General features: G+C 49.7%; 2 protein-coding genes across 3 annotated transcripts in view; both read left to right on the forward strand.

The window, feature by feature from the left end:
- CDC25B (cell division cycle 25B) overlaps window positions 1–5,643 on the forward strand; it is a 35,952-nt gene extending 30,309 nt beyond the window's left edge. Inside the window, exons 16-17 of one of the 2 annotated variants that reach the window (XR_010025918.1) lie at window positions 522–4,005; window positions 4,091–5,643. Coding sequence is in view for 1 of the 2 variants with exons in the window: in XM_063135991.1 (XP_062992061.1) it covers window positions 522–662 (141 nt within the window). In the remaining variant the exon portion in view is untranslated. Of the gene's footprint in view, window positions 1–521 lie in introns of both variants that reach the window. The other variant, XM_063135991.1, reaches the window with a different exon arrangement.
- Window positions 1–14,823, forward strand: part of AP5S1 (adaptor related protein complex 5 subunit sigma 1) — a 63,868-nt gene that overhangs the window by 34,439 nt on the left and 14,606 nt on the right. The window lies entirely within an intron of this gene.

Below are 14,823 nucleotides of genomic sequence, written 5' to 3' on the forward strand. Positions count from 1 at the left end.
GATCAGGGGTCTGGAAACAAAGCCCTATGAAGAGAGACTGAAAGAACTGGGCAGGTTTAGCCTGGAGAAGAGAAGATGGAGGGAAGAGATGATAGCACTCTTCAAATACTTCAAAGGTTGTCACACAGAGGAGGGCCAGGATCTCTTCTCGATCCTCCCAGAGTGCAGGACACGGAATAACGGGCTCAAGTTAAAGGAAGCCAGATTCCGGCTGGACATCAGGAAAAACTTCCTGACTGTTAGAGCAGTATGACAATGGAACCAATTACCTAGGGAGGTGGTGGGCTCTCCCACACTAGAGGCAGTTGGACAACCATCTGTCAGGGATGCTTTAGGGTGGATTCCTGCATTGAGCAGGGGGTTGGACTTGATGGCCTTGTAGGCCCCTTCCAACTCTGCTATTCTATGATTCTATGATCCCAAATTGATACTCGGCTCCTCTCTTTTAGTAACACCCTTAGCCTGTGGTTTAGTCCTCATCTCTTTTCTTCCCTCCCCCCCATCTCCTTCTTGGCCCCCAGATGCACTGTGAACCGCAGAACTACTGCCCGATGCATCACGAGGACCACAAGGAGGACCTGCGTACGTTTCGCCTGAAGAGCCGCACTTGGGCCGGGGAGAAGAGCAAGCGGGAGCTTTACAGCCGTCTCAACAACTGCTAGGAGGAGGAGGAGGAGGAAGAGGCCCCCGGGGGATAGTTTGGGGGGGGGCGGACGAGGCAGGAGGGCGCAGCGGCTGCATGAGTCAAGGCCAGGGCTGTTTCCCCCTGCTACCCAGGGCCCCAAGGCCGCTCTGTTTCTACTGTGCTTGCTCCTTTTTGGGAGGCTTTGGCTTATGGAAAGACGTTTGGGAGACGGACACAACTACCCACCTTACTCCTCTTCTGACAGTAACAATACTTCTGGCTCCAGCAGGCTGGAACTCAACGTGCTGCTGTGAATCTTCCTCTTCGGGCTGGGTTCCTTTGCCGTGGCGGGTCTGGTCTCGGCCCTGTTTTTGGGGCGGAGAGGCTCCTCAGAACCCCGGACATCTCCTTTCTCAACTCGGAAGCTTTCACCCCAGCTGACGGCCTCCTACGCGTGATCCAAATTGGGCAACTCTTCCTCTCGGCTTCGGGGGCCTTCGTTCTAGCGAGAGAAAATTAGGCAGCTCTTAGGCGCGTCCGCCCTAGCAACACAAAAGACGTCTTGCCGCGTCAACTGGATGGCAGCAGTGTCATAGGTGTGTGTGTGTGTGTGTGTGTGTGTGTGTGTGTGTGATTGGTTGTGTAGCCTCCAGTCTGGCCTGAAGGTGAGCATGACAAAGATACGATTGGGAACCGGCTTTGAACGTTTATGACCTGCCTGTCGGATGTCTAGATGCTGGGATCCTTTCTCCGATGCACATTTCATGTATTGAGGCAGGGAAGGAGATTCCTGGACATACGATCATAACGTGGGAATGTTTCGTTGGGACAAGGGGGAGCGGAGAGGCTATATTTTAAAACTCACATACAGAAACGCTGGTGTCTCAGTGTTCAGACAGAGGAATTCTTGCCGCAAAGAAACATCTTTTTCAAATAAGGGGAAATGATCAGGTGAAGCTAAATCCATTTGCTCTTGTTTCAATGCCCTTTGATGCGGAACCAAGTTGGAAATGAATTATCTTCCGAGGGATGCATATATAGGTCTCCAAGCTTTAAGGCTTAGAAGATAGATTTGCTATTGGGGATTGCATACATTTTAAAAGGTTTTTTTTTTAAGTTTCAATGTGAAAGCAAGTTTTCCTTGAAGTCCAAGCTTCTTTCCTTGAAGTCCAAGCTGTCTGTCTAAATCGGGCGACCTGGTGCCCTTCAGATGTTTTAGATTACAACTCTCAGAATCCTTTACCATGGGCAGTGCTTCTGCATTGTAGACCCAAGCATCTGGTGGGCACAAGGTCACCCATCTCTCATCAACATCAAATTGGATGCAAGATCAAGGAGGATTATAGAAGCTAGGTGTGTTTGGGGTCCTACATGGTGTCCTACTGAGAGGTACTTGAGGCAGTAACCCAGCCTGTTCTCATGTTCTTCTGGTTTCCAGCTGAAGGTTTAAATCGGGTTGGCAACTGTTTCAGCATACCACTCCCATACTCCTCTCCATTGGCTGTGCTGCCTAGAGCTGATGGAAGTTGTAGGCCAAAACATTCTGGGTGGCCACAAGTTGCTCACCTGTCATTTAAACGGACTCGCTTGAAAATAAGACCGGACGCCTGTCCCTTGAACGGTTCCACGTTCGCCCGTGATTTGCAAAAGGAAACATACAGAGCTCTTTATACATGGGGTTGGTTTGTGTATTTTTAGCAAGGTTAATTCTGGACTGGGATGACGGTGGAAAAAGCCTCATCTGCATGTACGCACGTTTTTCCGGCCTGTGTGTGTGTTGGGGAGAGGAATTTGGAAGACCATATTCGAGGAGAATGACTAGAAATGCCAGAATAGGGATAGCAAGGGCTGGTGCGTCGTTCTCGGTGGGGTGGTTGTGTGGTGCCTAGGCTGTTACACCATGTCAGATGGCAGGCGGGGTGTGTGTGTGTGTGGTTACACAGGCTGGAAAGCGCCTCCATCCCAAATACTTCCTCCACATCAGAGAGTAGGGGAGGCTTCTTGCTGGCCATCCACTCTTCTACTACACAGCTATGTGACACCTGCCCCCCCCCCCCCACCTGCTCTCTAAAACGGCACCACCCAAGCACAGATTTACCACTTCAGTGAAGAGTAGCCCAGAATTGGGACCCGATGCTCGCATTTCACTTTTGGCACTGTAAGGTCACTTTGCTGTGCGTCTTCTTTTCTTCCGCTTGTCGGACAAGCGCCTTGCAGTGATCCCCATGCTTAACCGTGCCCTTGGGATCTGCCGTTGCTTTCCTTGCGCTGATCCGTCAGGGCGCGTTTGGAAGAAATAGTTGCTGCTCGGAACGGACAGGTGACTTTGCTGACATGCCAAAAATGACGCCGAAGGTTCGGGGCAGGAAGCGCATTGATTTTGCTGCCCTCCTGTTATCCGTGGAACAACAAGGAATCTTTCTCCTGAGAAAGGGCGGCGCATGGAGTTTTCTTCTCTGCCTTGCAAACAAAAGAGGTTTCTTTAAAAAACAACAACACGCTTTTAAAGTTTCCCTTTTTCTTAACCATAGAGCCTCTTACTGGCCTGATACTGCATGCAGTTTGGCTGGCACAATGTCTCCAGTTCAGGGATCTTTGCTGTAATGCAGGGTATTTTAATCTCTGCGTGGGCACGGTAGCAGCCATTGGGACCACGGGCCTAATGCTGGCTCCCTCTTCCTCCTTCAGCACTTAACGTGCTTTTCTGCGCTCATTATTCTGCCCCACTCCTCCTAAAAGGCGTTACCCACAATGAAGCCTTCCCCGAGAGCAGCAAATTCCACATGAAACGGGCACAGAACTCCTCAGACGTCAGCTTCTTCCAGTTGCCTTCCCCAAACGAGGGGAGAGAAAGCACTTAAAACCCTTAATTTTGCACAGAAAGGGCTGATTCCTCTGCTTGCTTTTTGTGTGTGTGTGTGTGTGTGTCTGTTTTTGGTGCAAGGATGTGTCTGCTGCGTGGCACCTTTTCATCCCAGTAGCGCACTGGAAATGATCGGCCGTTTGGTTTTCTGCCATCTGCACTGGGGTGGAAGAGAACTTGTGTTGCTGCTCCTGAGATTATGGGGTTTACACCTGTGTATATGGGGTGGGGGGTGAAGGAAGCAGCTGTGGAATCAGTCCAGAGAGCAAAACAAAATTGGCGCTTTGGAGAGCCGGGTGTGGGAAGGTCGAGGTGAGGCATTTCATGCGTTAGCAGGTAGGATTACAAGAAGCGGTAGAAATTGCTGCTGCTCAGATGTTACATTCATTCCCGCATCTGCCTTTTGCTATCTTGGGATCAGGGAAGATATAAGTGGTTTGCAGCTACTGGAGCTGTTTAAAGCCTCAAAACTTTTTTTTAATGAAAATGTGAGTTTTTTTAAAAAAAATATCTCTGAGTCTCTTTTGAAGCAATGGCTGTGTTCAGAAGACACCTTTAACCACGGCGAATAAAGCAAAAATCCTTATTCACCGTGGTTTAAGGTGTCTTCTGAACACAGCCATTGCTTGTATTTAGGTCCAATATGTAAAAGGAAGGGTAGGGCTTTTTTTTAAAAAAAAAATGGAGACTATTTTTAAAAAGCATTTCTTAAAAAAAAAGAAACACCCGACAACTAGTGCAAGTCTAATTTATCTATCCTCTGTCATTTCCATTTCATGAAGTGGATACCTGTGAAAGAAGTCGAAGAAGTGCCTTTTAATTTGCCCAGCTTATTTATAGCGAGTCCTAGAGTCCTGTGCAGAAATGTTAAAAGGTCTGAGTGGGAGAGAGGGGGGGGGGATACTTGAAAAAATATTTTGTTTCAAATGTTGGGGTCCTTCATGCAAAAGAAGAAGAAGAAGAACTTAAGGGGACATTAGTAATTCATTGAATTTAGGGTGGCGGCGACGGACAAGGAGTCTGGAAAAAGATGTTCCAATCCTTGACTGTTTTGGTGTGCGTGGAAAAGAGGAAGGGAGCAGAATCCACATGCTGTGTGATTTGCAGGCATTCAGAAAGGATGGCCTACTTTTTTTAGTTAATGATCTGCAACTTCCGAAGTAGGCCCGTGCACTCTTTTGCAATTGGGTCTAGATCCAGGGTGTTCCAAGCGTGTTGCCCAACTCCACCGGAGAGACCATACTTGAAACGAGCTTGCCGTAGGTCGGTGGATGTGCGGTGCGTGCGAATGCTGTGCTGTTCTTAAACCCGCCTCATCGCTGTGGTTAAACCTGCCGCAATGCCCGCCGTGCGGTTTGACGCCACGTGCTCAAACTTAGGATTGCCCTCTTGGGGTACGAGCGTGGTGAGAGCCTGTGTGGGTGAGGCGTTGGGCTGGGTGGGTTATACACGAACTTGTGATAGTGTACGCCTGTGGGGCCTGCCCACTTCCTGCCCAGTACAGCTGAAGAATTTTAAGGTCTTGGTTTTCGTGTCCACACTGGCCTTTACCTAGATGACCCTGGATCCATCCCTTCAACTGTGAATGCTGTGCTGAGCTTAACCCCCAACCTCTCTCCTGGATTAAACCAAACGGGACGGGAGCAAACGGGGAGTTGGAATTCCACCGTTGTACTTGAAGTTACCTTTAGGGGAAGGCAGCCGCCGTAAGCTGTTTCTTTACAGATGTGTTGGAAAGGCCGGGCTGGCTGAGCATGATGGGAGGTGCAGTCCCAACACAGCTGTAGAGAACCAACTTGCGGAGGCTGGAAATAAGGCTTTAGTGTCTCAAAACCTGCATTTCCTGAGCCAGCTCCACCTCCAGGAGCAGATCTCTGGGATGGGGCAGGGGAGGGGGGGCAGTTTTTCCTGTAAACCATTCAAATGAAGAGCATTAAACCTGCTCCGTTGGTGGGAGCAGGAGGTTCTGGACCCTGGGTAGTTGTGCGCTGCTGGGTGTTGCAAGATGGATACGCGCTTTGTTTGGTTTGTACACTTGTGCTTAATCAGATGTGCTTTTTTCTTGAACATGACTTTCGTTGTTAAACCACCCTTTTGTTTCCTGCGCCGTCGTGTGTGATCAGGGAGCGAATAAACTACTAGGTTGTGAAAAGCAGCTGGAATTCTGGCCTCTCTTACCCTGCTTTCTGGGCAAACTGAGATGAAATGTTTGTTTTATTTATTTATTGTTGCATTTCTACCCTGCCTTTTTTCTTCCAAGGAACCCAAGGCGGCGTACATAATCTTCCTCCTCCTCTCCGTTTTTATCCTCACAACAACAACCCTGTGAGGTGGGCTGGGCTGAGAGTCCGTGACTGGCCCAAAGTCACCCCGTGGGTTTCCATGGCTGAGTGGGGACTAGAACCTGGATCTCCCGACTCCCAGTCTGACACCCTTAACCACTACACCACACTGGTACTGTTGGGTGTATGGGTTACAAGTAGTAGACTTGTCTACAAGTCTACTACTGGGTTTTCTGGCACCGGTAGGGCATCCGGTTTGGTCTCAATTTCCTTTTCCCTCTGCGTCATTGGGAGAACTCACCTAGTGTGTACAGCGTTGAGCACTAGCAAAATGAAAACCATCAGAAATCCTTACGACCAGCACCCTTCACCTACCTCGTGTTGCTACTGCCATGCTACTAAAGCTATCCTATAAAAATAATTTAAAAAAAAAAAACCACAGACACGGGATTGCTAGGCAGGTTCCTGACTGTTAGAGCAGTCCGACAATGGAACCAGTGACCTAGGGAGGTGGTGGGCTCTCCCACACTAGAGGCCTTCAAGAGGCAGCTGGACAAGCATCTGTCAGGGATGCTTTAGGGTGGATTCCTGCATGGAGCAGGGGGTTGGACTCGATGGCCTTTTAGGCCCCTTCCAATTCTGCTTTTCTATGAGGTGTGCCCTCTCCCCAAATTGTAGATTCCCCCCTCCCACACTGAATCCTTTATGAACTCTTGTTGGTGGGCCTTTGCATATGGAATCCTGGCATTCACCCTAGAAATGATAACGTGTAAACCACCATGAGGGCTGGTAACTTGCAGGATGCAATAATGTTCCAATTATTCTAGGAGTGCAGCTCCAGGTAAATACCATTGTAGTCTAGTTTTGAGTCCACAAAGTTGTGAATAAGGTTGCCAATACGGTGAAAACCAGACTGCCTGTCCCTCCTGATTTCTATGTTATTAAAAAATGAAATAAAAATAAATAAATGGGAGGCTGGCTTGCCCCCAAAGTAAAGAGCTGCCCTCTTGTGCCATCTTTGGGTTCAAAAGAGTGGTTTTGTGTGTTAAGACCTCAGATGCCACCTTTGCCTTGTAGTGAGAGGGTCTTGGGTAGTTAACTTTTCTTTTAGTCTCATGAGTTTGCCTTCTTTGGAAATTAGGGTTTTGTGACTAGCATGGCAGCCATTTTATGAGGTTGCCCACAACTCACCCTCAAAATTTATTTATTCAAGCATTTTTATGCCACCATTCAGCCAAAAAAGGCTCTCACTGCGGCTTCCAAAAGTATTTCTTGACAATCCCTGCTCACAGGCTTACAATCTAAAATGTGTCCACTACGCCAAAAAAGGTTGGGGGATCCCTTGGTTACCAAATTATATTGGTGTAGCAGTGATGCCGCCCCTCCATTCCTGCTATAGCTATATCTTACCTTGGTCCACCAGTCTCGCATTCATAAACATGAGAAAATGGGGCTTGTCCAAACGCTATGCATGTTTTCTCAAGAGCAAGTCCAACCAAGCCCAGTGGAGTTTACTACCAAGGAAGTGTGCATAGATGAGCAGTGTAAATCTCCTTAAATGTAGATTTTTGGCACTTAACTGGTGATTTTATTGGGGTGTACAATTTGTCAAACAACGAAGTCTGGAGGGAGGGGGATCTACACTACTGCTTTAAAGCGCTTTATAACAGTTTTGACAACTGTTGGGGCCCAGGACACACTGCATATACAGGTTTCAAAATGTTTTCAAAGTGCTTTAAAGCGCTTTAAAAGCAGTAGTGTAGATCCCCACCCCACCCCGGAAAGGGCATTTAAAGCAAATTCCAGTTGCAACAGCTCTTGATTAACTTCTTTAGACTTCAGAATTGCTGCAAGAAATTAAAACGGCTGCTTTTAAAAACAACAAAGACTTTGCTGCGCTTTAATTCCCAGCCTGCTTGGCACGCATTTCTTTAATCTACCATTGTTCTCGGCCAGACCTTCCTCACGTGGCTCCCAGGGAAGATCCCCACCCATCCCAGCACATGCTGCTGATGCAAAGCGGTTCAAAAAGCCGCCCACCCCTCCCCGGCCCACTTTTCCACGCCTGACTGCCTGACAGCCTTTTTGGAAAATGCAGCGTGAGGCATGAGAGTTGGGTTCTGCTCAACATGCTGTGAGGCTGCTGACGTCAACGCTAGGTTTAAAATAAAACTTGGCAAAACTCTTGGTTATGCACAGTCCGTTTCTCTCCTTGCCACCTTCTGACAGCTGTTGCTCAGCTAGTCCGGATACTTTGCAGCAGAATCCAAAAGGCTAAAAAGAAAATTCTGCTTTGCAGTTCCTTTGAAGGCGGTGGTAGGCCTCTTCCTCTTCCAAGTGGGGCTTCGTATTCTCTCTACCCTAGGGGTGGATAGAATAGCACCCTTAAGCAATGCTCTCCAGATGTGTTGGGCTGCAACTCCCATCATCCCCATGCTGGCTTGGATCGATGGGAGTTGCAGTCCAGCACATCTGGCTTCAGATTTGAGGGGCCTTTGCCCTCTGGTGAGGCCCTGCTCTGCTAATTTGCCTTCGGCCATGAGCTTCCTCGAGGGCAGGGCCAGGCCTTCTCCACAATGTTCCTGGTGTACGGGACCTGGAAGTCACTCCAGGCATCGTGGGGAACTAAAATGGCCACAACCAGGGGGCCCAAGACAGATGTGGGCCCTTAAAAACTGCCAAGTGCTGAAATAGTGAACTTCGTCCATCTTTGCAGTGCTGTGGGCTAGAAATAGGGGGGTTAGAAATAATTACATAAATAACAGGCTTCTTAGGGTGCTGCAGCTGCATAGAATCACAGAATAGTTGAGTTGGAAGGGTCCTATAAGGCCATCAAGTCCACCCCCCTGCTCAATGATGAATCCTGCTTCGTTTGAGGTGCAGGAATACACACAGCCCTATTAAATATAAAAATGAGGTCTTTTAAACCAGAACAATTGAAGGTAATTAAGGGAAGGCTTCCTGGGCGTTGCTGATAGCTCCAAGGTCTGGGGGGGGGGGGGGGCTGTCCTGAGTGTAGGCTTCCTTGGCTGAGTAGAGCTATACAGTCCATGAAACAGTGGGAATGGAAGTGCAGGAAACTAACGCTCACGAAGATCTTCACTGGGGCCCTTTTTCCTTCAGAAGAGAGGGCACTGGCTACAAGGGATAGCAGGGCCTTCAGTGTGGTGGCACCTCAGCTGTGGAAGTTTCTGCATCCATTTGGCTGGTGACTGCTTTGATTTTCAGGGGCTAAGTGAAAACCTTTGCTTTAAAAGCAAAGCAGTACTTACACTGTTTTTATTCTGCTGAAACATATACATTTAGTATTGATAGTTTTACATTTCGTTTTTGCATTTATTAAGCATCTTTCTACATTCAAGACATCCCAAGTGGTTATCATTTTAAAATGCTAAAGCAAACTGCTTCAACTGTCCCCCCTTCCCCCAAGATCTATTACAGGGCAATTAATGTTCCGCTCAGGTGCTGATGGTACAGGCTCCTCCGGCCCAATTCTGCTCCACTTCAAACTAGGATTCTAACGATATAAATACTTCGAATAAGTCTGCACATCCAGTGATCTCAGATGTGTAGAGACTTGTTGAACTGGATGAAAAGGGTGTTAAAAACCCATCTCTGCATCATGCTAGGCCTGGAGGAAATGAAAGTAAAATGGCAGCAATACTGAAACAGGTGTCCCCCCCCCCCCCCCGGCAAATGTGATAAAAACCCTACACCTCAGAAATGTCATGACAAAAAATGTGAGTTTGGGCATGACTTTAGAAGTGGTAACACATTCTGGGACAGTTTTGAATGCAAACCCGAAAATAAAAGGGTTTGATCCAGGCAGAGTAAATGAACACACACTTCTAAGTCCTCTTGCCTTCAGCAGAAAAAAGAAACATGTTCTAACAATCACTCCCACTGAAATCAAGGCGGCTTAAAAAGTGCTTCACTTTGGACTGTGCCCATGTTTCCATGAACTGCAAACCCAGAATGAGAGACTTCATGAATCTGCACCACTTGAAAAACAGAAGTCCATTGCATACACAGACTGGGGGTGTTAGTAGCAGAAATTTGAAATGTCAATGCGTGTAATACAATGCCACTCAAAATGAGAGAGGATTTGGGTTTTAACAACTTTATGTTTTTATTCATGAAAAAGCCAGGACTATGTCTGGAATGCAGGCCTGCTGCCTGGGGCGAGACACAGCCGCTCCTGCTCTGCCTACAGTGATGGTGGGGACTTCTGGACTTAACAGGGCTCCCTTTTTTGGCTCTGATTTGGGTGCACATGTTGTCTACGGTCAACAAATGAGAAACCCTGGCCCCGCCAACTGGTGTGCACATGGAACTGTCTCACGGGGTGTTTCCGCACCACATGGAAAAACCTGGAACTGTTTAAATTTTGGAATGGGAGTCTGGTTCCTTCCAGGGTGGGAATGCCAGCGGCCCAGGTCACGCGCACCAGATCACGCCGTGTGTATATCCGTGCGCTTGTGTTTTGAAAGGACCCTTTGGAAATCGGGCGAGTGAGAGATTGTTTTATTCCATGAGCCCCTGAAGCGGTGGGATGCAGGCCTTTATTATTTTGTATACGTTCAATCTGCGTCTTCAACAGCAGCATAATGGGCAGGAATCAACAGGCAAGCTTTCCCAATGAAAAGAGGCCGGGATGGAAGACGCTGCAGTGGCAAAACTTCTGCCTGTCGTATTATCGTTAAACGGCCATCCTTCGGTTTATTTGAGTTTCTGCAGAGAAAGTACATGATCCGCATCGAAATGCAAATGTAAAAATTTTATAGGCTAGGCATGGAACAAGTGGGCTGTGGTAGGGGAGAGTGTGTCTAAGTATGTGCAGAGAGTAACCCACAAGAGCTGCATTCCACGTCATGGGCTGCCACAGGCATTTGGACAATTTCTCTGGAGTCCACGTCCACCCTCGAGGCTTCCTTTGCTCCGACTTCTCCCCCGCCCCCCCATGAGACAGAAGGCAGCCGGCCTCTTCTTTTGGCCTCCCGTTGTAGTGTGCATCTTGGCTGACTTGCTAGAGCTAACCGTTCAATGGGTGCCTTGACAGGGTGCCACCCCTCTGTCTGGGGTAAATGGATGTCTTGGGCATCTGGTTGGAATTGGTTTATTTTTCGTGCCAGGTGGGCATGATGAGAAAGGTGTAAGGGGTGGGGGCAAGGACTCTTGGTAGCCCCCCAGGGCTTTCTGCCAAGCCCCATGTGCTGCCCATCCACACTTCTTTGGGCTCTGGGGATGACACCACCTGGAGGGCTGGGCTGGACCGGACCCTGGGGCCACCAGTTGCTAACCTTTCATCTAGGATGTTGGCCACTCCCAAGATAATTCAAATTCCGCTTCGAATGCTGTGACCTGTGAAAATTGTGGAAATGCCCCTTACTTTGCATCATTTATTCTGCATCTGATACTCGGGGAAAGACGACGGGAGCCTATGCAGAGTTTTGAGGTGCTGAGCCCTATTTCCTTGAAATTATGTGGCCAGCTGAGATCCCCGTAGCCATGGCACACATTCCAAGTGAACGGCACAACCGCCAGCCCTTACTGCCGGTGCAAAGAACCTCAGGCCAGGGGTCTCAGTCGGGCCCTCTGAGGTTTCCTTGAGGGCCAGACACTCCTCTTTATTATTTGTTGCATTTCTATCCTGCTCGTTTTTCCCCCTCCAAGGAACCCAAGGTGGCGTACATAATCCTCCTCCTCCTCCTCCTCCTCCATTTTATCCTCACAAAAAACAACCCTGTGAGGTGGGTTGGGCTGAGAGTCTGTGACTGGTCCAAAGTTACCCAGTGGGTTTCCATGGCCGAGTGTGGACTAGATCGCCTGACCCCCCCAGTCCAACACTCTAACCACTACACCACACTGTCTCTCTTCCCCTGTCCAAACCTCCATTCTCCAACCACTGATCGTTTGGTGGGTTCTCAGCTTTTACATGCTTTTTCTCCACTCTAAAAGGTTGAATTGCCTCTCCTAAGTCCTAGTTCCTGACAGGAAGTGCTTTAAGTCCCATGAGGAGAGGCAGAAGGAACTGGGCATGTTTAGCCTGGAGAAGAGGAGATTGAGGGGAGAAATGATAGCACTCTTCAAGTACTTAAAAGGTTGTCACACAGAGGAGGGCCAGGATCTCTTCTCGATCCTCCCAGAGTGCAGGACACGGAATAACGGGCTCAGGTTAAAGGAAGCCAGATTCCGGCTGGACATCAGGAAAAACTTCCTGACTGTTAGAGCAGTATGACAATGGAACCAGTGACCTAGGGAGGTTGTGGGCTCTTCCACACTAGAGGCATTCAAAAGGCAGCTGGACAAGCATCTGTCAGGGATGCTTTAGGGTGGATTCCTGCACTGAGCAGGGGGTTGGACTCGATGGCCTTGTAGGCCCCTTCCAACTCTACTGTTCTATGATTCTATGACTTTCTCCCGGGGGATGCTGCCTTGTTCTAGGTCAGGCTAGTGGTCCAGGTAGCTCAGTATTTCCCCCCCCTCTAATTGGCAGCAGCTCTGCAGGGTCTCGGGCAGAGAGAAGCCAAAGACTTGTCTGGCTGGATCATAAAATCATATAATAGTAGAGTTGGAAGGGGCCTCTAAGGCCATCAAGTCCAACCCCCTGCCCAATGCAAGAATCACCCTAAAGCATCCCTGACAGATGGTTGTCCAGCTGCCTCCTGAATGCCTCTAGGGTGGGAGAGTACACAACCTCGCTAGGACAACCTAGGGACAGCTGGACAGCCACCTGTCAGGGATGCTTTGAGGTAGATTCCTGCATTGAGCAGGGGGTTGGACTCGATGGCCTTATGGGCCCAACTCTACTCTTCTATGATTCTGTGAGTGGTGCTTTCAATTTCTCAACTACGAAACAATGGCATAGAAAGGAGTCAGTGGGTGAGGCCCCTAAATTTGTTACACGCAGACTCCAAGAGCTGCTCCAAAATGAAATCCAGCCTGCCGGCTGAAAAACGCCCTGCCCTACTGCCACTAAACCTAGGTATGTTCTCCCCGTCTCCCCTCCCCACCTCCCCCCTTTCCACCCCCTTCTTCTATCGTCCTGTGTGTCAAATTTTAGGTTGCCACCCCCTGGGGCGAGGCCTGTCCTTCTGTCCTTCTTCCTAAAGCACCATGCGGATCGAGAACACTTCATTGATAATATTTTCCCACCCTGAGGCCTAGGAACGTCTCCTTTCCTTTTGGGGCAGGCGTGGGGGAGCTGAGATTCTGAGAGAGCCTGCCCTTGTCCAGAACTGCAGCCTAGAACCAGCCTTGCAGATGGGGAAGCCCTTCTCCTGGCTATGACCTTGGGGAGGGCCGCCCTGAAAGAAGGAGCGCAACGCACACAAATGGCTTGGTGCTTTCCAAAGAAAGGTCGGGGCGGTGTAGCCGAGGGAGTTTTAAAAAAACAATTGCCGCTGAGTGGAAGGGAAAAGTTGACGTTTAAGGCAAGGCTTGCCACGGGAAGGTTGGAGGCAGGGCAGCCGAGCACGTGAATCTGCTGGGAATGTGGGCGGCTCACGGGGCCGTGCAACGTGAACGTGAACGTGGCCCTCTTCTGGAACCACGTCCCGCAGGCTGGGCTTGCCCTGCTCTCGCTGCTGCACTGGCTGGGTGCCTGCCAAGCCACTCTGGGGGTTGAGTCACCACCGGCTGGATGTTCAGCTGAGCGATTGGCTCTCCGGAGGGCAAACATCAGCTCTTCATTCACGTGGCCTTGGAAGCAGGCCCGAGCCGGCTTCCCTCTGGAGAGCAGGAAACCCTCCGCTGTTTAAACGGCAGTGCCTTCCCCTTTTGGGCCTCTGCTTTCTCCGTCCCACCCAGGCTGTCTCGGGCTTTGTTGCAATTGAATTCCCCACGCCTCGCTTCCTTCAACTGGTTCCGGGCACAGTAACCCCACACGCGGCCTCCTCCTCCTCCCTGTCTCTGAAAAGAAGTGTTTGGGGCCCTCTGTCGACATCAGGAAACTGAAAACGGCATCCAGCTGGAGGGAAAAAATTCATAGAATCATAGGGCATCGAGTCCAACCCCCTGCTCAATGCAGGAATTCACCCTAAAGCATCCCTGACAGATGGTTGTCCAGATGCCTCCTGAAGGCCTCTAGTGTGGGAGAGCCCACAACCTCCCTAGGTAACTGGTTCCATTGTCGTACTGCTCTAACAGTCGGGAAGTTTTTCCTGATGTCCAGTCGGAATCTGGCTTCCTGTAACTTGAGCCTGTTATTTCGTGTCCTGCAGTCTGGGAGGATCGAGAAGAGATCCTGGCCCTCCTCTGTGCAACAACCTTTTAAGTATTTGAAGAGTGCTCTCATGTCTCCCCTCAATCCCCACCAGAGCTTGCCTCCTGTTCATCATTCGTCCAGCGGTGCTCTTCTTCCCTGTAACCGCACGTCTGTTTACCCCCCTCGCTCGTTTTGCGGAGGCGGTCAATGAAACGGCTGCTTTGCTAGTTAGCTATATTTTGTGCCGGCCGACTGCCAGGCACCGTGCAAAATATGAGAAAGGAACCCTGCTGCCATGGCTTGTGTGCGGGGGACTGGAGACGCAGGGACGCAGGGCAGGCTCCAGGTTTTCAGGGCCGTTGGCCAAGACCCCCCTTCACATCCCTCTCCCCCAGGGAGTTCTCACCACCAGCTCCTCGGGGCCATAGGTCAGTGGCGCCCCACATGCAGAGGGCCTAGCGTTGAGTGCGCCAGGATTTCAACCATCAGCAGCAGGAGGGCTGGGACGGGCCCCTTTTCTACCACATGGGTGGAATGTGGGAACAAATGATGTCGCCAAGCAGAGCTACGAAGAAATCATTTCAGACTTTGAAGTTCTGGGAAGGAAACTGAAGAACTTTGGGGCCCAGGTAGTTTTCTCATCCATCCTCCCGGTTCTTGGAAGAGGATTAGAAAGGGAAAGAAAAATACTCCGGATGAACGACTGGCTTCGAAGGTGGTGCCGTCGTGAGAGTTTTGGATTCTGGGACCACGGGCTACGCTACTTGGAACATGGACTGCTGGCAAGAGATGGGTTGCACCTCACAAGGGCTGGAAAGAATGAGTTTGGCCACAGCATGAAGAACTT

The sequence above is a fragment of the Elgaria multicarinata genome, chromosome 10, assembly GCF_023053635.1.
Source record: "Elgaria multicarinata webbii isolate HBS135686 ecotype San Diego chromosome 10, rElgMul1.1.pri, whole genome shotgun sequence".
NCBI lineage: Eukaryota > Metazoa > Chordata > Lepidosauria > Squamata > Anguidae > Elgaria > Elgaria multicarinata.